Raw genomic sequence first — 24,480 nt, 5'->3', positions numbered from 1 at the left:
CAACTCAGAATGGAATAAAAACTTAACTTTAAATCCTGGAACTGTAAAACTTCTAGAAGAAAACACAGAGAAAATTCCTTGACATTGGTCTTAACAATATTTTTTTTTAGTATGACATTAAACGTGTAGACAACAGAAGCAAAAATAATTAAGCAGGACTGCTTAAACTAAAAGGTTTCTACACAGCAAAGGAAACCATTGACAAAATGTAAAAGCAAGCTACATAACGTGAAAAATATTTGCAAACCATACATCTGATGAGGGGTTAATATCCAAAATATATAAGGAGCTCATACAACTTTGTGGAAAAACAAGTAACTCAATTAAAAATTGGTCAAAGCACAACTGAATAGACTTTTTTCCAAAGAAGACATACAAATGGAAAAGATGACCAGCATTACCACTAGGGAAGTGAAAATCAAAACCATAATAAGTTATCACACACCTGTTGGAATGGTTATTACTTTAAAAAAAGAAAAACTTTTTTTAAGATTAAAAAAAAAAAGGAAACCCTTGTACACTGTTGGAAGAAATATAAGTGGGTGAAGAATCTGCCTGCAATGCAAGAGACATAAGAGTTCTCAGGTTCAACTCCTGGGTTGGGAAGAGTGGGCATGGCAACCCACTCTAGAATTCTCATCTAAAGAATCCCATGGATTGAGGAGCCTGGCAGATTACAGTCCAAAGGGTCTTAATGTTTGACAGAAAACAACAGAATTCAGCAAAGCAATTATCCTTCAATTAAAAAATAAATAATAAACTATAAGCAAGGGGAAAAGACAGCCTTCAGAATGGGAGAAAATAATAGCAAATGAAGCAACCGACAAAGAATTAATCTCAATAATATACAAGCAACTCCTGCAGCTCAATTACAGAAAAATAAATGACCCAATGCATAATACTAGATGCTTGGGGCAGGTGCACTGAGACGACCCAGAGGGATGGTACAGGGAGGGAGGAGGGAGGGGGTTTCAGGATGGGGAACACATGTATACCTGTGGCGGATTCATGTTGATGTATGGCAAAACCAATACAATATTGTAAAGTAATTAACCTCCAATTAAAATAAATTTATATTTTTTTAATTGATTCAGTCACTTCCTAGTTGTATTACATTGGGCAATATATTTCACCTCTCTGAGTTCAGACTCTTCATCTTCAAAGTAAAGAAAATAAGGCCACCTACCTCATAAAAATGATGCAATAATTAAAAGAGATACTACATTTGCTTCAGTTAGGGGAGTGGATAGCACAGAGAAAGTACTCACTAAGTTATTAATTTGTGACATTTCTCTTTTTTTTTGGCTGTGCCATGAGACTTGTGGGATCTTAGTTCCCCTGACCAGTGATTGTACCTGAGCCACAGCACTGAAAGCACCAAGTCATATCCACCAGGCCACCAGGGGATTCCCTAATTTGTAACTTTTTAAATTAATGTATAAGCAGTCAGGGACTTCCCAGGTGGCCCACTGGTAAAGAATCCTCCTGTCAATGCAGGAGACACATGTTCAATTCCTGGGTCAGGAAGAATCCCTGGAAAAGGAAATGGCAACCCATGCCAGTATCCTTGCCTGGGAAATCCCATGGGCAGAGGAGTCTGGCAGGCTACAAGCCATGGGGATGCAAAAGAGTCAGATACAACTTATCAACTAAACAACAATAAGCTGTCGGACAAACAGATTGAGTTATTACTTAGAATGGAAGTCCAAAGTGTTGACAGAGGACAGAAGACAAGCCCAGTGCAATGGTAGATCACCAAGCAAAGTGTCCTGGAAGAGGCTGATTTTAAGTGTCCCAGGTTAGGCATCAAGATTGCCGGGAGAAATATCGATAACCTTAGATATGCAGATGACACCACCCTTATGGCAGAAAGTGAAGAGGACCTAAAAAGCCTCCTGATGAAAGTGAAAGAGGAGAGTGAAAAAGTTGGCTTAAAGCTCAACATTCAGAAAACGAAGATCATGGCATCTGGTCCCATCACTTCATGGGAAACAGATGGGGAAACAGCGGAAACAGTGTCAGACTTTATATTCTGGGGGGCTCCAAAATCACTGCAGATGATGATTGCAGCCATGAAATTAAAGGACGCTTACTTCTTGGAAGGAAAGTTAGGACCAACCTAGATAGCATATTCAAAAGCAGAGACATTACTTTGCCAACAAAGGTCCATCTAGTCAAGGCTATGGTTTTTCCAGTGGTCATGTATGGATGTGAGAGTTGGATGGTGAAGAAAGCTGAGTGCCAAAGAATTGATGCTTTTGAACTGTGGTGTTGGAGAAGACTCTTGAGAGTTCCTTGGACTGCAAGGAGATCCAACCAGTCCATCCTAAAGGAAACCAGTCCTGGGTGTTCATTGGAAGGACTGGTGCTGAAGCTGAAACTCCAAATACTTTGGCCACCTCATGCAAAGAGTTGACTCATTGGACAAGACCCTGATGCTGGGAGGGATTGGGGGCAGGAGGAGAAGGGGACGACAGAGGATGAGACTGCTGGATGGCATCACCAACTCGATGGATATGAGTTTGAGTGAACTCTGGGAGTTGGTGATGGACAGGGAGGCCTGGCGTGCTGTGATTCATGGGGTCTCAAAGAGTCAGACATGACTGAGCTACTGAACTGAACTGAGGTTAGGCATAGTAGATGATGGTAAATAAACAAAGGCATGATAGTATAAATGGGTAAGGGAGCAATGAGTCATGAAGAACAGGATATTCTTGGGTGATGGTTGTACTGGAAGAAGGAGGAATTACCTTGGGAATTCCGCAATGCACACAAAGTGAGATGGCCCAAATGGAACATGGACTCAAGATTCCATAAAGCATAAAATATATTCACCGGGTGGTTTTCCTGACTGGAAAACCAAAGATCATACACCAGTATTTTACAAGTAGACCTGGGGACAGAAGAGTAAAGAGTAAATTCTGGCATCTAAAGTCTTCACCTTATGAGTTTTTATGTTCTGAAGTTCTAAGAACGTTACCCAACCAGGGGCTTCTTCAAAGCCTGGGAGATGGAAAAGTGACTGATGGCATGAAACTTTCAAGTCTTTTTAGTCTAAAGCCATGTGGACTCTGAAAAAATGCCCCCCCCATCTTATATATTGTCTTTTGGTGTGAACAGTACAGAATGATACTAAGGATGATACTCAGGGAGATTGGGAGAGCTAGTCACTGTGGTCTCTGCCAACGTTGCAAGGGTGTTTTTTCGGCCTGAAGGAGCTGAGTCGAGAGGATGATTTCCAGGAGAGAATGAAAGCACTGACACTCCCCGGCCTCCATGGGGAAGAAATTCCAAAACTTGAATAGTTGTTGGCTTGTTTTCTAGTGTCTCCTCCATGTGAACTTCAGGGACTTCTTGAAAGTCTCCAAGGATGCTCCCTAGAGAGAGGGTGACGTCTATGAGTGTCTACAGCTCCCTTAGCATGTGGAGGGCCTGGAGGAGGCAAGAAAGACACCTTTCAGATTCATGAGGGTTGGAATCCTGTCTAAGATCAGGTACCTTTCCTGTAGTTTTTCTGGGAGGCCTGTAACTAAGACAGGAAACTGGAAAAGAACTGCACCAACACAAACAAGCACATACCATTTTAGATCAGGGGTTGGGCACCAAGGATGGGATTGATATTATCATTAAAAAGAAATGTTTTTTATTATCCTATGATCTCCATCTGCCTATCTTTTATGTCTTTCTGCTTATTGTTTCACTCCAATAAGGTTTCACCAAAAAGTGAAGAGCATGGAATAATTACTGGGTGATCTCCCACTTTGATGTCTTTTCAGATGATTTTCAGCATCTAGAATAATTGACACAGAGAGAAACATCTGAATTAAAGAAAATCATCATTCTGTTAGCTGGCAATTAAACAGGAGAGCAAACTACTGACCACACTTCCATGAATAAGCTCCTGAAAATCCTCAAACAGAAAACAGTTTTTCCACTCTCATTCCCTCTCCCTGTCTCTCTTCTCTTTCCCATTTCTGTAATACTTTTGCTTTACATAGAAAACTGAAAGGAGGTTAAAGTATGTATTGATTTCTGAATTCTCAACATTAATAGAAAGAAGCTACAGTCCAAGTAATGGTAATATTCTTAGTTGTTCTAATTGCTGATAAGAAGAACAAATGGAAAAATTCTTAGAATTTATCATATGTTGGAAGAATCTTTCATAATGATGACTTCTCTTTAGGTGAACCCAAACCTATGGGAAGAACTAACATAACATGGCCCACAGAATTCATCCTCCTGGGACTCTCCTCTCGACCTGAAGATCAGAAGCCACTCTTTGTAATGTTTCTCCTCATCTACCTCATCACAGTGATAGGAAACCTGCTCGTCATCCTGACCATCCACTCAGACACTCGCCTCCAGACACCCATGTACTTTTTCCTGAGTGTCCTCTCCTTTGTTGACATTTGCTCTGTGACTGTCATCATCCCCAAGGTGCTAGCAAACTTCTTAGCAAAGACAAAGACAATCTCTTATGGTGAGTGTTTGACTCAGATGTACTTCTATATTGCTTTTGGAAATACAGACAGTTACCTCCTCGCAGCCATGGCCATTGACCGTTATGTTGCCATCTGCAACCCCCTCCACTACATCACCATCATGAACCACAGACGCTGTGTCTTGCTCCTGGTCCTCTCCTTCTGCATTCCACAACTCCACTCTCTCTTGCATATTCTCCTGACCAACCAGCTCATCTTCTGTGCCTCCAATGTCATTCATCACTTTTTCTGTGATGACCAGCCAGTGCTAAAATTGTCCTGTTCCTCCCATTTTGTCAAGGAAATCACAGTCATGACAGAAGGATTAGCCATCATAATGACCCCCTTTTCATGCATCATCATGTCTTATTTGAGAATCTTCATTACTGTTCTGAAGATCCCTTCAGCTGCTGGGAAGTGCAAAGCATTTTCCACCTGTGGCTCTCATCTCACAGTGGTGACCCTGTTTTATGGAAGCATCAGCTATGTCTATTTCAAGCCCCTGTCTAACTATACAGTCAAAGATAGAATAGCAACAATTGTCTACACCATATTGACTCCAATGCTAAACCCATTTATCTATAGCCTGAGAAACAAAGACATGAAGCAGGGCTTGATGAAACTCATGCACAGAGTGAAAGGTCAATAAGAGGAGCTGAGGTCTTAGTGAAAGCAAAAGTCAAGTCGCTCAGTCTTGTCTGACTCTTTGCGACCCCATGGACTGTAGCCTACAGGCTCCTCTGTCCATGGGATTTTCCAGGCAATAGTACTGGAGTGGATTGCCATTTCCTTCTCCAGGGGATCTTTCAGACCCAGGGATCAAACCCGGGTCTCTCACATTGTAGACAGACGCTTAACCATCTGAGCCACCAGGGAAGTCCACCAGGAGGTCTTAGTAGAACCCTACAAATCTCTTGCTCCTGACTGAAGGTTTTTAATACGTCTATGATTAGATTCTGAAGGATGGTATTTTCAATGGTGGTTCATTCCTGATAAAAAGAATGCTTATCATGTGTGTTGAAGCTAGTAGGTTGAAGCTACTCCTGAATATGATGCCTCCTTCCCTGTGGTCTCTAATATCATCTGGCTGGGACAAAGACTACCTGAATCTTGTTCTCTGTGCCTAGATCTAAATCTGAATCAAACTTTCATTCTCCTTTCACTTAACCCTGTGCTCAGTCACTCTGCCATGTCCAACTCTTTGAAACTCCATGGACTGTAGCCTGCCAGGCTCCTCTGTCCATGGAATTTTCCAGCCAAGAATACTGGAGCAAATTGCCATTTCCTGCTCCAGGGGATCTTCTAAACCCGGGAGTTGAACCCCCATCTCCTGCATTGACTGGCAGATTCTTTACCACTGCACCACCTGGGAAGCCCCTCACTGAACTCTAACCCTGCCAAAATCCCTCTTGGACTTGAGTTTAATCACTTCAAACTCCTGAGTATCGTTATTCACAGGGCTTCCCAAGTCATGTTAGTGGTAAAGAACCCACCTGCCAATGCAGGAGACATAAGAGATGCGTGTTTGATCCCTGGGTCAGGAAGATCCCCTGGAGGAAGGTACAGCAACCCATTCCAGTATCCTTGCCAAGAGAATCCCATGGACAGAGGAGCCCCGCGGGCTGAAATCCATAGGGTCACAGAGTCAGACATGACTGAAGCAACTTAGCACACACACGCATCCTTATTCATAAGGCTGAGTTTTCTTATGCAGTCATTTAAACCTGCATGTGTTTGTGTGTGCATGAGAAAGACAGACTTCAGCACATTAGTCCAAAGGCTCCTCAATAAGTAGATCTCTGTCTCTGATTATAAAGATCAGAATGACTCCTTCCTCTGCACCACCTCAAAGACTCAGGACCTGATTTCTAAAATTATTATATTTAAAAAAAAAAAACAGCCTACCAGATGACTTTTGATGAACCAGTTCCAGGCCACATCCTTAAGTACCCATCATTCCAGTATTCTTCCTGCTTTCCACCGGTCGCAACTAAAGAAACATTATGCCCTTCCTTATTCATTTAATTTGACCTGAATTCAACTGCACCACTTTCCCAGGCAGTAAATATCAGGTACCAGTTACTCTAGTAGTAGGTGTTTTCAACTACTGGGGATTCTTCTTTCTCAACAAATTTAAGTCAAGCTACAGAAAAACCAAGTTGAGTAGGAGAAAATGCTTTTGTTCATTGTTAAGTTCTGAAAAATATTAAAGTCACTGCTAGTCCATACATTTTTGAATTTGGAAATTTAGAGGTTTGTGAATCCACTTGTCTGTTCAACTAATTTCTGTTTCTTGTCCACCATATGCCAGTCTACCAGACTTGGAAACAAAGATTATGTGCTAGTTCATAAGTCAACAATCTGATGGCCAAAAATCTGTGGGATCCCAAGGAAACAAAATAACAGACAATGCAAAGATTTGGAGCAAAATGTTGTACTATTTGGATTGTTTGAGTTTACAAGGTATAGAAGAACACACGCTTTTTTAATTGAAGTATAATTTTAATTGAAGTTTTATTTATAATGTCTTAGTTTCAGGTATACAGCAAAGTGATTCAGTTATATATATATACATATGTCAGATTCTTTTCCATTATAGGTTATTATAAGTTATTGAATATAGTTCCCTGTGCAATACAGTAAATCTTTGTTGTTTGTGGACCATGCATACTTTTAAGGAACAGGTGTCAAATTAACAAATATCTTCAGACTTAAGTAAGAAGAGACTTTATTTGAAAGGATTCTTGCAAGAGGGAGGAAAGACCCAGGGCAATAGAAGGGAGGCTGCTATTTCAATTGGGAGGAACCCCCACCATGAGATCTGCAGGGGTCTCAAAGGTCAGAAAGAAAATGACTTTTTTAAAAGGGAGAAGAGAATGAGGCCAGAAAGAACCACGCATAGAAAAGTGGGATGAACCCGTGGCAGCGGTGAAATTGGATAGTTGATCAGGGTAAGTTTTTCCCTGAGGTCAGTGGATGCTACAGAGGAGTCACTAGGAGGGGTTGTATTCTGACTCTGGCTGAGGGTGGGTCAAAGTTCAGCCATTTTCCATGACACAAAAGGATGGATGGGTTCTTCTAACTTTGTCTTCCAGGAGCACAGGACTTGGGTAAAATTCAACATTGCCAAGGGAATTTTTGTAAAGGCTTATTGTAAAGATTCACAAGGCAGAAAAGTGAGACATAAGTCCTCAGCTGCACAAACACAGATCTAAGACAATAAATCTTAAGTGTTTTCATCATACACACACAATAACTAGGTGGTGACAGATGTGTTGACTAACCTTATTGTGATAATCATTTCACAATATCTAAATATGTCAAATCATCACACTACGCGTCTTAAATTTACACAGTGCTGTCAGTTATGGGCTTCCCAGATGGCTCCGTGGTAAAGAATCTGCATGCCAATGCAGGAGCCACAGGAGGCTCGGATTCAATCTCTGAGTCCGGAAGACCTCCTGGAGGAGGAAATAGCAACCCACTCCAGTATTCCTGCCTGAATCCCATGAATACAGGGGCCTGATGGGCTACAGTCCATGGGGTCGCAAAGGGTCAGATACGACTGAGTGACTGAGCATGCGCACGAGTTATTTTGTCATTACTCCAAAGGGAGGTGATAGCAGAGGGCTGTCTGTCAGCAGCTCCCCGCCCTCCAATTACTGGGGCAAATAAGTCCTTCATTCCTAAGAGAGGATCAGGGAAATGCATGACAATATCCATCACAGGTACTTAACACAGCAATTGCTCGTCAGTGTTGTTTACTGTCATTTTTATTAGCAGCAGCAGCAACAACAATGTCATCCATAGGTTCTTGCTTTTCCTCCAGACACTGAGGATCAACTTTCCTCTGCTTAGTTGAAAAAATCATATATATTGTGATCCCTCTCTTCAATCTTGGCCCTATCCCACTGGTGCTATGTGTACGTCAATCATTGTTAGGCCGTAATAGGTACACATTGAGAAAAACCACTGGGCGTCTACTATACACCAGTCTCTGTCTTAGATGCTGATGATCCAGTAATAAATGAAATGAAATATGTCCCCTCCCTCATGGGTCTTTCAGACAAACTGATATGGAAGAAGTCATTACAAGTAGGATGAACATTGTAAGAAGAAATTAAGGGGGTCTATATCAGCAAGTCTTTTTCTTTTACCATGTGATCTCATTTAATACTCACAATCCAATGAGGTCGACCTTATTAATTCTGTTCTATGGATTAAATATACTGGGGCTCGAAGAGAAGTGCCTTGCCTCAAGTCACTCAGCTTATAGGACAGGGAGCAGGAATTCAATGATAGATACACTGCCAACAAGATCATGCTCTCTCAGGTGTCTGGGTTTGTTCCCATGACAGGAGGGGAAATGCAAGTTGCTGGACCCCAATTAAAGTACCAAGGTATATTTAGGTTTAGAAACAGAGTCATTTAATTCAAAATATCTTTCTTAACTTCATCAGAAGGGGTACACTGACTTGTGATTCTATCTCTAAACTAAAAGTTGCCCCACTCATTTATAATTTGGGGAGAAAGGAAGACCCAGGAGAGTAGAAAAACATTTTTTAAACCAAAGACTTCATCTACAGTTTAGTTATACTGGCAACAATGAATGAAAATGCACTGTATAACAAACCCACCTACAGGGTTAATGAGAATGTAATTTGGCACAGCCACTAAGGAGAGCAATATGGAGGTTCCTTTAAAAACTAAAAATAGAGCTACCATATGATCTAGCAATGCTACTCCTGGGCATGTATCTGGAGAAAATCATAATTCAAAAAGATACATGCACCCCATTGTTCACTGAAGCGCTATTTACAGTAGCCAACACATGGAAGTAACCTAAATGTCCACCAACAGATGAATGGATAAAGAAGATGTGGGGTATGCATATGTATATTCAATGGAATACTGCTGCTGCTGCTGCTGCTAAGTCACTTCAGTTGTGTCCGACTCTGTGCGACCTCATAGACGGCAGCCCTCCAGGCTCCACCGTCCCTGGGATTCTCCAGGCAAGAACATTGGAGTGGGTTGCCATTTCCTTCTCCAACAATGGAATACTACTCAGCCATAAAAAATAATGCCATTTGCAGCAACATGGACAGACCTAGAGATTATCATACCAGGTGAAGTAAGCCAGACAAAAACAAATATTATATGCTATTGCTTAAATGCAGAATCTAAAAAAAAAAAATACAAATGAACTTATAAACAAAACAGAAATAGACTCACATACATAGAAAATAAATGTGGTTCCAAAGGGGAAGTGTGGGAGGGATAAGTTAGGAATTTGAGATTAACATATACACACTACTACCTATAAAATAGATAACCAACAAGGACCTACTGTATAGGACAGGGAACTGTACTCAATATTTTGCAATAACCTATAATGGAAAAGATTCTGAAAAAGAATATATAATTATGTATATATTCAGATACATACATATATATATATATATATATAATATATGTCACTTTGATGCACTCCTGAAACACACAGCATTGTAAATCAACTACACTTGAATTTCAAAAATGTACTTTGTAAACAGTCATTATCTCCTCTCCTAGTCATGTTTGATGACTTTTTACAGTTATCTAAAACAAATTTTCACTTTTGATGACTGAATAAAAAGCAATTTAAGAGCAGAAAAGTCTTACCTCTAATATTAACTGGAAAGAAAAGGCAACAGAGCAAACCTGCATTTATGATAAGCATAGTTAAGTCTAACTGACATTGAGACCTTCATTTCAATATGATTAATTGGTTAGCAAAAGACCTTTGTTTAGTTCTTTCTATTTTTTATCATTTTATAGACCAACATCTGAAAAATGCTCTTTTAAGTTCAAAGGATAAGTTTCATAATCTCCTTTTGATTAGAGCTAATTATCTCCTTACAGAAAAAATTTTCTGATATTATTTTTTATTCTCAAAGAGGAGCCTTAGATTAGTGTGTTTCCACATTTTCCCTTTGATAATTTACTCTGTCTTATTATGACTTGTCAAATTGCAATTATTAAGAATTTTTGTGCATCTTTTTTCCATTCTTCCTTTAGAACTCTGATATATGAGTATTGTCCCAGTATTTACATCTTCTTGAGGTATTGACTCTTTTACCAATGAATAATGTCCTTCTTTACCCCTTGAAACATTTTTTTTTTAACTTAAAGTCTACTTTGTCTGATAATTACCAAAGCCATCTCAGCTCTATTTTGGTCAATATTTTCACTGAGTATCTTAGACCTTTCGCTTTTATTTGTGTCCCTGGATCTAAAGTGATCTCTTGTAGACAGTTAATGTTTAGATCACATTTGTTTGATTTAATCCAGTCAGCCAATCACTGTCTTTTTAATTAAATAGTTTAATTCATTTACATTTACATTTAAAGTAAGTATAGCTAAAGAAGGACTTAACTTCTGCCAATTCCCTGGTGGTGCAGAGGTTAAAGCATCTGCCTGCAATGTGGGAGACCTGGGTTCGATCCCTGGGTCGGGAAGATCCCCTGGAGAAGGAAATGGCAACCCACTCCAGTATTCTTGCCTGGAGAATCCCATGGATGGAGGAGCTTGGTGGGCTACAGTCCACGGGTCGCAAAGAGTCGGATACGACTGAGTGACTTTTATCTATCTTTATCTACATGTCTTATGTCTTTCTTGTTCCCCAGTTCCCCATTACTTTCCTCTTTTGTATATAATTTATTTTTTTAGTTTACTGTTTTGATTCTCCTCTTATTTCCATATTTATTTATTTATTTAACTATTTCCTTCATGCTACCCTGAAGATTGCATCTTATATTTATTATACCCCAATTTGAATTAATATCAATGTTCTGGTATTTAAAACTACTCAATAACAGTAGCAATTAGATAAAGACATATCATTTTGATGATAGTTAAACCTAATTCCTCCATAGCAGTCTGTTTCTTCTTCTCTAGAATAGTAAAATATTTTCTTTAGAAATGAAACCTACTAATTACACCATCTAACTACAGTAGAGTTCTCAGGAGAAGTGACTAGCAGAATGAGTGCTAATTACAATGACCTAGTGGTTTTTATTTATTTAGGTCTCTACTTTGACACAAATATGATAAGAAAAATGAATATTTTACTTTTAAAGAATATAGTCCAGTATTATAGAAATAAATATTGACATTTTAGAATTGGAATGAAATGAATAATAAAAATATTAAATAACTATAGAACCAAAGAACTAAGGGAATTTTTGTTACCATCTTCTAACATTGGAAAATATTGCTTAGGCAGTTAGCTTAGTCCATGCTTAGGTCGATATCATAAATATTTACTGAGCACTCTGCAGTAAGGGCTTCCCTTGTGGTTCAGCTGGTAGAGAATCTGCCTGCAATGTGGGAGAGCTGGGTTCGATCACTAGGTTGGGAAGATCCCCTGGAGAAGGGAATGGCTACCCACTCCAGAATTCTGGCCTGGAGAATTCCATGGACTATATAGTCCATGGGGTCGCAAAGAGTTGGACACAACTGAGTAACTTTCCCTTGAACTTGAACCTCTGCAGTAAAGGATGGGTGCTAGGTGCTATGGGATTCTAATCTGTTAGATCCAAGGGAAAATTATGTCTCTTTTACTTAGAGCTGTATATCCTCAGTGGATAACAGAGTGTATAGCTCATGGTAAAGACATAACAAACACTTATGGACTGATGCACTCATAGATGAACTGAACATTATTCTTACCTCCTTAACTCCAGATTATTGTATATAATTTAATCTACCATCAATTATAAAATACATTATTTTAATATGCCAGTGAGAAAAAGGCTCCCAATTATTTGTGACACACCATAAACTTAAATGAACCTCAATATGAGATACTAAAGTATAAAAAAGTGTCTTAAAATTAATAAAATATGGCTTTACTGATGAAACAGCTGGCTCATGAACAATATATAGCACATAGCGTCCGGAATAAGAGACTTCCCAGGTGTCTCAGTAGTAAAAGAATCCTCCTGCAATGCAGGAGACATGGGTTCGATCCCTGATTTGGGAAGATCCCTAGGAGAAGGAAATGGCAACACACTCCAGTATTTCTGCTGGAAAATCCTGTGGACAGAGGAGCCTGGCGGGCTACAGTCGGGGTTGCAAAGAGTCAGACATGACTGAGCGACTGGACACGCATGCTCATCTGGAATAAGGCCTGGATTTGATTCAGGGCTCCAAAAGCTTTCGTGTTTAATCTGACAAAGAAAAAATAAGGCAACATTTTAGCTTCCTTAGTAAATAGAAGCCTGTTTCTTAACATAAAAATTTTAATTTTGTCAAAGAAAAGAGAGAGGCCTTTCAGGGTAGTAGTTCAACTATACAGTTTGGCTTCAAAGAGTCCTTGATTCAAGTTATATTTTGTCAGCTATCTTATTTTTTTTAAGTCACTATACAATGAAGAAAATAAGTGCACATGTTATGAGGCTGTTGTGTGGTTTGCGTCAGATAGACTTATAAATTCCTGAGTACATAAATGTTAGTTGCCTTCCTTTAAGTGAAAGATTATGTAACAATAAACATGATTTGTGTTTAATGAAAATTCATGTGCTGAGGGAGCAGAGAAGACAGATATATCATTCTAATCAGGTCACCAAGGAATGCTCCCTATAGGAGGCTGCATTTGAGCCTGGAGATGCAGGTGAAGGGAGAAATGCAAGACAGTGGGGTGGTTGAATTGTAAGATGTGATCAGGAATCACTAAGTGACAGGACATGAGCAACATGTATTTGGTGAGGCATGTTAAAACCCTGATGTAGGGATTCTGGGTGTTTTCATGAATTAAGAAGAGTCAAAGATCTGAAACTGGTGGTTTTCCATAGTGGTGGCAGCTAGGAATGGTAATCAAATATCTGAGCAGACTTGGGGTCACCACGGAAGGGTGATCTAAGGTTAGGTTCAAAAGCTATGATCCTCCCTTTTGTTAGAGGATAGTGACATAAAGCCACGGCTACTGAACTAACAGCTGTATCTAAATTTGGGAGAGATGGAGAGACAGTAGTTGTCCTTTGTTAAAATGGAAGCATTCAGGGAGGCCAAATGGAGACTTTATAGGCTCAAGGGGGATCTTGAACCCAGATGTCCCTGCCTGGTACTCCATCCTCAGTGCTACATGGGACACCGCCCAGGTAAGCCCTCAGAGGGATTGAAGAGCCAGGGATGGAAAATTATTGTCCCTCTTAGATACCTATGTCAAGATTAACAGAGGTTACACTAGACACACAGGTTTGAAGAAAGGGACTTGGGGCCATCCTGGGAGGCAGAACATGTAATTCTTCTGGGTCCATGGAGATGATCCCGCACAAAGTTAATGGATGTTTGTTTCCTTACTCTCTCCTCCACCGAACACCAGGGACTTGGTGACACAGTATTAGAGGATGCTCCCAGGAGGGAAGCAAGAGCTGTAAGTATCTGCAGGTTATGAAGGATGATAAGAATCCAGGGAAGGGAGCATCAGATGGAAGAAACATTAGGAAATGGTCTGCAGTCAATCAGGTACCTTTTTGTATGCTGTCTCTTGGCACAGTTTTGTCTTCTTTTTGACAAGTCATTCCATGGAGCATAAGTAAGGGAAGGGTGGAATAAACAGATGAGGCAAGACTTCAAAGTTTTTCCCAGGTAAGAAATCAACTTTGAGAATGCCTGGCAAGAAGTTGTGAATCTCTGATCTCAGAGAGATAATTAGTCATCACTGGATACTAAATAAGTAATTAGTCATCACTAGAGACTAAATATGTTCATGCCAATGTTGAGTTTTTATGTCTATACTCCAAAGTTGAATCTTCCTTTACCCATCTGTCTGTGAGTCACATTTCTCTGGCCTCAGGACATGAACTATCAGTCAAGGAACAGGGAGATTGGGGCATTCATTTTCTCATGCAAGTTCACTCCCTCTTTCTCACTTCTCCTTTCCCATCTCTCTTTTCACTACAATTGCTTACATTCAATTCAGTGTGCTTTAGATGACTTCCTCGCTCCATTATCTATGATGTGGAAAGAAGCATCTTGATTCAAAATATTCAACTGCAAACTAGATGAGATGACTATCTGATGATTATCAAGATGTGGGTTAGTCACTGATAATCCTTAATCAGAAGCTGACCTGAACCTGATTCACAGGCTGCATCTGTGGTTCCTGTGATTATGAGCCACAGAGTAGGGAAGAGGGAAAGGAAACCAACTCTCAAACCCCTTTTTCTCTCTGTCTCTCACCAATGCTGCCCCGAATCTGTTCTCTATAGCTCTCCATCACAAAGATTTTTTTAAAAAACAGTGAAAACATACTTTGACCCTGGTTTCTCCATATTCAGGGAAAAAAAAAACACACATTACATTAAAAACTCTATTTATTAAAAACTTCTCAGTGTAAGAACAAGATGGAAAGATGCATGTCCCAGATGACGAGAACCATCCATTGACCTTATTGTTTATCTGCAGGTGCATTCAAGTCCATGGGAATGTCCAACCTAACAAGACTCCCTGAATTCATCCTCTTGGGACTCTCTTCTCGCCCTGAGGACCAGAAACCACTCTTTGCCCTTTTTCTCATCATGTACATGGTCACTTTGATGGGAAATCTGCTCATCATCTTGGCTATCCGCTCTGATCCTCAGCTCCAAAACCCGATGTATTTCTTCCTGAGCATCTTGTCCTTTGCTGATATTTGCTACATAACAGTTATAGTCCCCAAGATGTTAGTGAACTTTTTATCAGAGAAAAAGACCATTTCTTATGCTGCATGTCTGGTGCAGATGTATTTCTTCCTAGTCTCTGGAAATATGGACAGTTACCTCCTGGCAGCCATGGCCATTGACCGCTATGTAGCTATCTGCAATCCCTTGCACTATGTCACTGTTGTGAACCATGGACGCTATATGTTGCTACTGGCCTACTCCACAGCTTTCTGCTACCTTCACTCCCTCCTGCATGTCCTCCTGGTGAATCGGCTCACTTTTTGTGCATCAAATGTTATCCATCACTTTTTCTGTGATGTCAACCCTGTTCTGAAGCTGGCCTGCTCTTCTACGTCTGTCAATGAAGTTGTTGCCATGTCAGAAGGGTTGGTTTCTGTGATGGCCCCATTTGTCTGCATCATCATCTCTTACCTGAGAATCCTCATTGCGGTCTTCAAAATTCCCTCAGCTGCTGGAAAACGCAAAGCCTTCTCCACCTGCAGTTCCCATCTCACTGTGGTGACTCTCTTCTATGGGAGTATTTGCTGTGTCTATTTCCAGCCATTGTCCAGCTACGCTGTCAAAGATCGAATAGTAACAGTCAACTACACTGTACTGACACCAATGCTGAACCCATTTATCTACAGTTTAAGAAACAAAGACATGAAACAGGGCTTAGAGAAATTGCTAAGCAGGATTAAGTTTCAAATGAATAGGCTGTCTACTACAAATTCCAACAAAATCCATGGAACCTGATTGAAAGGTGTCTGTGTGGGTGTGGTGCCCATGTGCACACTCATGCACACACACATCAGCATCTGAGGGAAGTCTTTTATGGAAAAATACTCTTTCGTCAATTGGGTACACAGTTTTCCACCCTGTGGTCTCTATCATGCCGTGGTTGGATAGTTCTACCCATGTCCTGTTACCTATGCTAGAACTGTAGACTCACTCCAGGATACCTCTCCATTCTAGAAAAATCACATCCCCTTTGTTCCTTCTATATTTACTTGGAACTGTCCATTTTTCCATCTATTTATAACTTCAGCCAAGTTTAGCCATTTGAATTTTTATACACATCTATGGAGAAATCTATTCAAGTGCAAAGATATCTATGCATACATAACCACTCTGTTCTATTTAAACTTTCAGGCATTTTTTGCAGGTGTGTCTGTGTGTGTGTATTTGGTCGGGGGGCAGTGACTTCCCTATCAGACGAGCCTTGGGATCTCCTTACCTGTGTGTTTTTCTCTCTGAAAATGCCTATATTTCCATGTCTTTTTTATCTGCTTATTTTTTCAGAATGAAGGAAGATTTATTTATTCTGTGTAATCAGAAATGCTTCCTGTAGCCCCTGGAGGCAGAATCAAAAATCAATGGATGAATTTCAATTTAAAAAAAAAAGATAAATGGATGTAAACTAATAGTTACAAGCATTTGGTTTAGAATGCCTGATATGAAAGAGCCTTTCAATTTAGGTGGGGAATGAATCATATAGAAAAGCAGAATCAGAGAGAGGAAGACAAACACTAGGGCCTTCATTTATATGTCGAATCCAAAAATCAAAGCTAATGAATAAATAAAACAGAAACAGACTACAGATGCAGAGAACAAACCACTGGTTGCCAGAGGGGAAGAGCGGTTTGGGGCAAGTAGGAATGGGAAAAATAGGTGAAAGGGAATAAGATATAAAATATCTTATTAATAAATGTCAGTTATAAAATAAAGTCACAGGCAAGGGATGTAATGTACAAAATGGGAATATAGTCAATAACATAATAACTTTGTGTGGTGTACATTCTATCAGTTCAGTCACTCAGTCATGTCCAACTGTTTGCCACCCATGGACTGCAGCACGCCAGGCTTCCCTCTCCATCACCAACTCCCGGAGCTAGCTCAAACTTATGCCCATTGGCAGATGGTAATGCCATCCAACCATCTCATCTTATGCTATCCCCTTCTCCTCCTGCCTTCAATCTTTCCCAGCATCACTGTCTTTTCCAATGAGTCAGTTCTTCACATCTGGTGGCCAAAGTGTTATAGACTATAGTGTATAATCTATTAAAATATCAAATCACTATTGTTCACCTGACACTAATATAATATTATAAGTCAACTATACTTCAATAAAAAAAAGGAAAAGAAAGCAGTCAGATGAATTACTATGCATTATGTTGTTATAGGTACGGACAGTTTGGGTGACTTTCTCTCCTGGTGTTCGTACTTTAACAAATGGAATTGTTTAAGTCAAACAAGTTAATTTCTCATGGTATGTTACACAAGGAATTGATGGATGACCTTAAAGTTTTAAATGATAAAATAAAGAGTGTTTAAATCCCTTTGATTTTGCTTCAATCATCCCTTACACAGGTAAAATTTATGAAATTCATAAATTGAAATTATAATAATCCCCAGGATCTCAGAATGTGACTTATTTGGGGGTAAGTTCTTTAAAGAGGCAATTAAGTTAAAATGCAAAGAACTGACTCATTGGAAAAGACCCTGATGCTGGGAAAGATTGAAGGCAGGAGGAGAAGGGGATGACAGAGGATGAGATAGTTGGATGGCATCACCAACTCAATGGACATGAGTTTCAGCCAGCTACAGGAGTTGGTGATGGACAGGGAAGCCTGGCATGCTGAATCCCATGGGGTCACAAAGAGTCAGACACAACTGAGTGACTGAACTGAACTGAAGTTAAAAGGATGTCATTAGGATGGACTCTACTACTATATGGTGTCTATAAAAAGAGATTAGGACACAGATACACACAGAAGGAGGACCATGTGGTACTCATTATCTCAAATGTTTAATCCACAACACAAGTATTTCACATGTCTTCCATTCTGGCTATTACATTAGTTTTCAAAACCTGAAAGCCTCTGATTCATGGATAAATCCAGTGGAATATAAAACTAGGAAATTTCCATAACCTCTAGCTTGCCTGGGAATAAGACCTAAACTTAACTAGTAAGAGACTGGGGTGCAAAAGTCAGAGCAAATGATCAGAATGATTAATAGGTTCCCCACTAAAGCAATGAGGTATACAAAGTGAAAAAGGACAAAGAGAGGCTTCTAGTCCTCAAACCAGAAGAGTCTCTGGAAGATGAAATCAAATTGTATAGTTGAGATTCACTTGTAGATACATAAAAATTTTTAATTAATTCTGCCAGATTAGATTCTTAGCAATTCACAGTCTCCAGAAAAACATGAAGACTACATTTCTCCATATCTCCACCAATACTGTATGCTACTAATTTATAAAGATTTAAAATCTCAGTCTGATGATGGACAGTGGCATCTTAGTGCATTTCTCCCTACTGAAGCAGAAGAGCAAATTTCCTATCATTATTGGGCTTTTGCACCATCTCTTTAAACTGGACATCCCAGGTGGCTCAGGTGTCTGTCTGCCAATGCAGGAGACACAGGTTTGAACCCTGGGTTGGAAAGAACCCCTGGAGGAGGAAATGGCAACACACTCTAGTATTCTTGCCTGGAAAATTCCATGGACAGAGGAGGTTGGTGGGCCACAGCCCATGGGGTCAAAAAGAGTCGGACACAACTTAGTGGCTGAACACAGCACACTTCCTTAAATTGCCTAAGTATTTTGCCCTTTGGGGAGATTGTTGTAATTTTCTTGTCAACTTGTAGGACCTCTGAAAATTGAGAATGTTAAAAGTGTGTTTGCTTATGTATTTACAAGTATTTTTCTTCAAATAAATTATTTGTCCTGTAGTTTCAATTTTAAAAATCAACATTTTTTTATTTTCAACATAGACTAGTTTATTCATCCTTTCTTTTATATTCTGAGTGAGAAGGTAGGCTATGTAAATAATAATAAAACTTGTTCTAGTATTTTGTAAATATTCTTGATTTGGACTTATATTTTTAATCAAGCTGGAGTAGAGATTTTGGAGGGCATGAACAAAACCTTGTGTGCACCAGGAGCCAGGAAAAAGGAGCAGTGTCCCCACAAGAGATCAAACCAGTCAATCTTAAAGGACATCAGTCATTGAAAGGATTGATGCTAAATCTGAAGCTCCAATAATTTGGCTACCTGATGCAAAGAACTAACTCATTGGAAAAGACCCTGATGCTGGGAAAGATTGAAGGCAGTAGGAGAAGGGTATGACAGAGGATAGGATGGTTGGATGTCATCACCAACTCAATGGACATGAGTTTGAGCAAGTTCCAGGAGCTGGTGATAGACAGGGAAGCCTGGCATGCTACAGTCCATGGAGTCGCAAAGAGTCAGACATGACCGAGTGACTGAACTGAAGAGTGCAATTTTATATGACCCTTATAAATCTATCATTATAATTCCAGGATTATTTTAAAGCACCCTTTCTCACTAAACTAAAAAGTCACCAATATCATATACCTAATAAGATCAGTGAACTAAAATGGGCTGGAATGGGTGAATTTCACTCAGATGACCATTACATCTACTACTGTGGGCAATAGCATTGAAACATGTGTATTATCATATGTGAAATAGATCGCCAGTCCAGGTTCGATGTATGAGACAGGGTGCCCAGGGCTGGCGTACTAGGATGATCCTGCGGGATGGGATGGCGAGAGAGGTGGGAGGGGGGTTCAGGATGGGGAACACATATACACCCATGGCTGATTCATGTCAATGTATGGCAAAAACCACTACAATATTGTAAAGTAATTAGCCTCCAATTAAAGAAGAAAAGAATCCCTTAGAAGAAATGGGAATAGCCATCATAGTCAATAAAAGAGTCTGAATTGCAGTACTTGGATGCAATCTCCAAAACGACAGAATGCTCTTGGTTCATTTCCAAGGCAAAGCATTCAATATCACAGTAATCTAAGTCTATGCCCCAACCAATAATGCTGAAGAAGCTGAAGTAGAACAGTTCTATGAAGACCTACAAGGCCTTCTAGAACTAACACCCCAAAAAGATGTTCTTTTCATTATAGGGGATTGGAATGCAAAAGTAGGAAGTCAAGAAACACCTGGAGTAACAGGCAAATTTGGCCTTGGAGTACAGAATGAAGCAGGGCAGAGGCTAATAGAGTTTTGCCAAGATAATCCACTGGTCATAGCAAACACGCTCTTCCACCAACAAAAGAGAAGACTCTACACGTGGACATCACCAGATGGTCAATACCAAAATCAGACCGATTATATTCTTTGCAGCAAAAGATGAAGAAGGTCTATAGAATCAGCAAAAACAAGACTGGATGCTGACTGTGGCTCAGATCATGAACTCCTTATTGCCAAATTCAGACTTAAAATGAAGAAAGTAGGGAACTACTAGACCATTCAGGTATGACCTAAATCAAATCCTTATGATTATACAGTAGAAGTGACAAATAGATTCAAGGGATTAGACCTGATAGAGTGCCTGATGAACTATGGATGGAGGTTCATGACATTGTACAGGAGGCAGTGATCACGACCATCCCCAAGGAAAAAAAAATGCAAAAAGGCAAAATGGTTGTCTGAGGAGGCCTTACAAATAGCTGTGAATAGAAGCAAAAGGCAAATGAGAAAAGGAAAGATATACCCATTTGAATGCAGAGTTCCAAAGAATAGCAAGGAGACATAAGAAAGCCCTCTTCAGTGATCAATGCAAAGAGATAGAGAAAAACAATAGAATGGGAAAGACTAGAGATCTCTTCAAGAAAATTAGAGATACCAAGGGAACATCTCATGCAAAGATGGGCTCGATAAAGGACAGAAATGATATGGACCTAACAGAAGCAGAAGATATTAAGAAGAGGTGACAAGAATACACAGAAAAACTATCCAAAAAGATCTGCATGACCCAGATAATCACAATGGTGTGATCACTTACCTAGAGCCAGATATCCTGGAATGTAAGTCAAGCGGGCCTTAGGAAGCTTCACTATGAACAAAGCTAGTGGAGGTGATGGAATTCAAGTTGAGTATTTCAAATCCTGAAAGATGATGCTATGAAAGCGCAGCACTCAATATGCCAGCAAATATGGAAAACTCAGCAGTGGCCACAGGACTGGAAAAGGTCAGTTTTCATTCCAATCCCAAAGAAAGGCAATGCCAAAGAATGCTCAAACTACTGCACAATTGCGCTCATCTCACATTCTAGTAAAGTAATGCTCAAAATTCTCAAAGCCACGCTTCAACAGTTAGTGAACCGTGAACTTCCAGATGTTCAAGCTGGTTTTAGAAAAGGCAGAGGAACCAGAGATCAAATTGCCAACATCCACCTAGACAGCCTATTCAAAAGCAGAGACATTACTTTGCTGACTAAGGTCTGTCTAGTCAAGGCTATGGTTTTTCCAGTGGTCATGTATGGATGTGACAGTTGGACTGTGAAGAAGGCTGAGCACCAAAGAATTGATGCGTTTGAACTGTGGTGTTGGAGAAGACTCTTGAGAGTCCCTTGGACTGCAAGGAGATCCAACCAGTCCATTCTGAAGGAGATCAACCCTGGGATTTCTTTGGAAGGAATGATGCTAAAGCTGAAACTCCAGTACTTTGGCCACCTCATGGGAAGAGTTGACTCATTGGAAAAGACTCTGATGCTGGGAGGGATTGTGGGCAGGAGGAGAAGGGGACGACAGAGGATGAGATGGCTGGATGGCATCACGGACTCAATGGGTGTGAGTCTGAGTGAACTCCTAGAGTTGGTGATGGACAGGGAGGCCTGGTGTGCTGCGATTCATGGGGTCACAAAGAGTTGAACATGACTGAGCGACTGAACTAAACTGAACTGATTGGATCATCAAAAAAGAGAGTTTCTGAAAAACATCTACTTTTGCTTTATTGACTATGCCAAAGCCTTTGACTGTGTGGATCACAAGAAACTGTGGAAAATTCTGAAAGAGATGGGAATACCAGACCACCTTACCTGCCTTCTGAGAAATCTGTATGCAGTTCAGGAAGCAACAGTTGGAACTGGACATGGAACAAGACTGGTTCCAAATCGGAAAAGGAGTGCATCAAGGCTCTATATTGTCACCCTGCTTATTTAACTTATACACAGAGTACATCATGAGAAACGCTGGGCTGGATGAAGCACAAGCTGGAATCAAGATTGCCAGGAGAAATACCAATAACGTCAGACATGGAAATGACACTACCCTTATGGCAGAAAGCAAAGAAGAACTAAAGGGCCTCTTGATGAAAGTGAAAGAGGAGAGTGAAAATGTTGGCTTAAAACTCAACATTCATAACAAGTGGTGCTGGGAAAACTGGTCAACCACTTGTAAAAGAATGAAACTAGATCACTTTCTAACACCACACACAAAAATAAACTCAAAATGGATTAAAGATCTAAATGTAAGATCAGAAACTATAAAACTCCTAGAGGAGAACATAGGCAAAACACTCTCAGACATAAATCACAGCAGGATCCTCCATGATCCACCTCCCAGAATGCTGGAAATAAAAGCAAAAATAAACAAATGGGATCTAATTAAAATTAAAAGCTTCTGCACAACAAAGGAAAATATAAGCAAGGTGAAAAGACAGCCTTCTGAATGGGAGAAAATAATAGCAAATGAAGCAACTGACAAACAACTAATCTCAAAAATATACAAGCAACTTCTGCAGCTCAACTCCAGAAAAATAAACGACCCTATCAAAAAATGGGCCAAAGAACTAAATGGACATTTCTCCAAAGAAGACATACGGATGGCTAACAAACACATGAAAAGATGCTCAACATCACTCATTATTAGAGAAATGCAAATCAAAACCTCAATGAGGTACCACTTCACACCAGTCAGAATGGCTGCGATCCAAAAATCTGCAAGCAATAAATGCTGGAGAGGGTGTGGAGAAAAGGGAACCCTCCTACACTGTTGGTGGGAATGCAAACTAGTACAGCCACTATGGAGAACAGTGTGGAGATTCCTTAAAAAATTGCAAATAGAACTGCCTTATGACCCAGCAATCCCACTTCTGGGCATACACACCGAGGAAACCAGAATGGAAAGAGACACATGTACCCCAATGTTCATCGCAGCACTGTTTATAATAGCCAGGACATGGAAACAACCTAGATGTCCATCAGCAGATGAATGGATAAGAAAGCTGTGGTACATATACACAATGGAGTATTACTCAGCGGTTAAAAAGAATTCATTTGAATCAGTTCTGATGAGATGGATGAATCTGGAGCCGATTATACAGAGTGAAGTAAGCCAGAAAGAAAAACACCAATACAGTATACTAACACATATATATGGAATTTAGGAAGATGGCAATGACGACCCTGTATGCAAGACAGGGAAAGAGACACAGATGTGTATAACGGACTTTTGGACTCAGAGGGAGAGGGAGAGGGTGGGATGATTTGGGAGAATGACATTCTAACATGTATACTATCATGTGAATTGAATCGCCAGTCTATGTCTGACGCAGGATGCAGCATGCTTGGGGCTGGTGCATGGGGATGACCCAGAAAGATGTTATGGGGAGGGCGGTGGGAGGGGGGTTCATGTTTGGGAATGCATGTAAGAATTAAAGATTTTAAAATTTTAAAAAAAAAAAAACTCAACATTCAGAAAATGAAGATCATGGCATCTGGTCCCATCATTTCATGGCAAATAGATGGGGAAACAATGAAAACAGCAAGAGATTTTATTTGGGGTGCTCCAAAATCACTGTAAATGGTGACTGCAGCCATGAAATTAAAAGACGCTTGCTTCTTGGAAGAAAAGTTATGAACAACCTAGATAGCATATTAAAAAGCAGAGACATTACTTTGCCAACAGAGGTCCATCTAGTCAAAGCTATGGTTTTTCCAGTAGTTAGGTAAGGATGTGAGAGTTGGACTATAAAGAAAGCTGAGTGCCAAAGAATTTATGCTATTGAACTGTGGTGTTGGAGAAGACTCTTGAGAGTCACTTGAACAGCAAGAAGATCAAACCAATCCATTCTAAAGGAAATCAATTCTGAATATTCATTGGAAGGACTGATGCTGAAGCTGAAGCTCCAACAATTTGGCCACCTGATGAGAAGAACTGACTCATTGGAAAAGACCCTGATGCTGGGAAAGATTGAAGGCTGCGGAAGAAGGGGACAACAGAGGATGAGATGGTTGGATGGCATCACCAACTCAATGAACATGAGTTTGAGTAGGCCCTGGGATTTGGTGATGGACAGGAAAGCCTGGCGTGCTGCAGTCCATGGGGTTCACAAAGAGTTGGACATGACTGAGCGGCTGAACTGAACTGAACTGTCTATTTCTGGACTCTTCATTCTGTTCCACTAATTTAATTATCTCTATTTTTGTCAAGCCCGAAAGTTTAAGGACCATAGCTATATTTAATACATACTAAAGTACTTCTTTCTT

The 24,480-nt window shown here is 40.1% G+C and overlaps 2 protein-coding genes across 2 annotated transcripts; both read left to right on the top strand.

Moving 5' to 3' along the window:
* Positions 1-4,055: 4,055 nt before the first annotated feature.
* Positions 4,056-5,130, top strand: LOC138438034 (olfactory receptor 1L1). The gene has a single exon (XM_069586279.1). It carries the CDS (start codon positions 4,198-4,200, stop codon positions 5,128-5,130), a length of 933 nt encoding a protein of 310 aa, XP_069442380.1. The 5' UTR covers positions 4,056-4,197.
* A 9,814-nt stretch (positions 5,131-14,944) lies between these two features.
* Positions 14,945-15,922, top strand: LOC138436226 (olfactory receptor 1L3-like). Its single transcript, XM_069581906.1, has one exon. It carries the CDS (start codon positions 14,945-14,947, stop codon positions 15,920-15,922), a length of 978 nt encoding a protein of 325 aa, XP_069438007.1.
* Positions 15,923-24,480: the final 8,558 nt, after the last annotated feature.

This window comes from Ovis canadensis, chromosome 3 (genome assembly GCF_042477335.2).
Source record: "Ovis canadensis isolate MfBH-ARS-UI-01 breed Bighorn chromosome 3, ARS-UI_OviCan_v2, whole genome shotgun sequence".
In the NCBI taxonomy this organism is placed as follows: Eukaryota; Metazoa; Chordata; class Mammalia; order Artiodactyla; family Bovidae; genus Ovis; species Ovis canadensis.
The sequence above is the reverse complement of the archived record's forward strand: the minus strand, read 5'-3'. Positions and strand labels throughout refer to the sequence as shown.

What these genes read in the sequence shown, in the direction of transcription:
- LOC138438034 (XM_069586279.1), top strand. Translation starts at nt 4,198, where the DNA reads ATGGGAAGAACTAACATAACATGGCCCACAGAATTCATCCTCCTGGGA.
- LOC138436226 (XM_069581906.1), top strand. Translation starts at nt 14,945, where the DNA reads ATGGGAATGTCCAACCTAACAAGACTCCCTGAATTCATCCTCTTGGGA.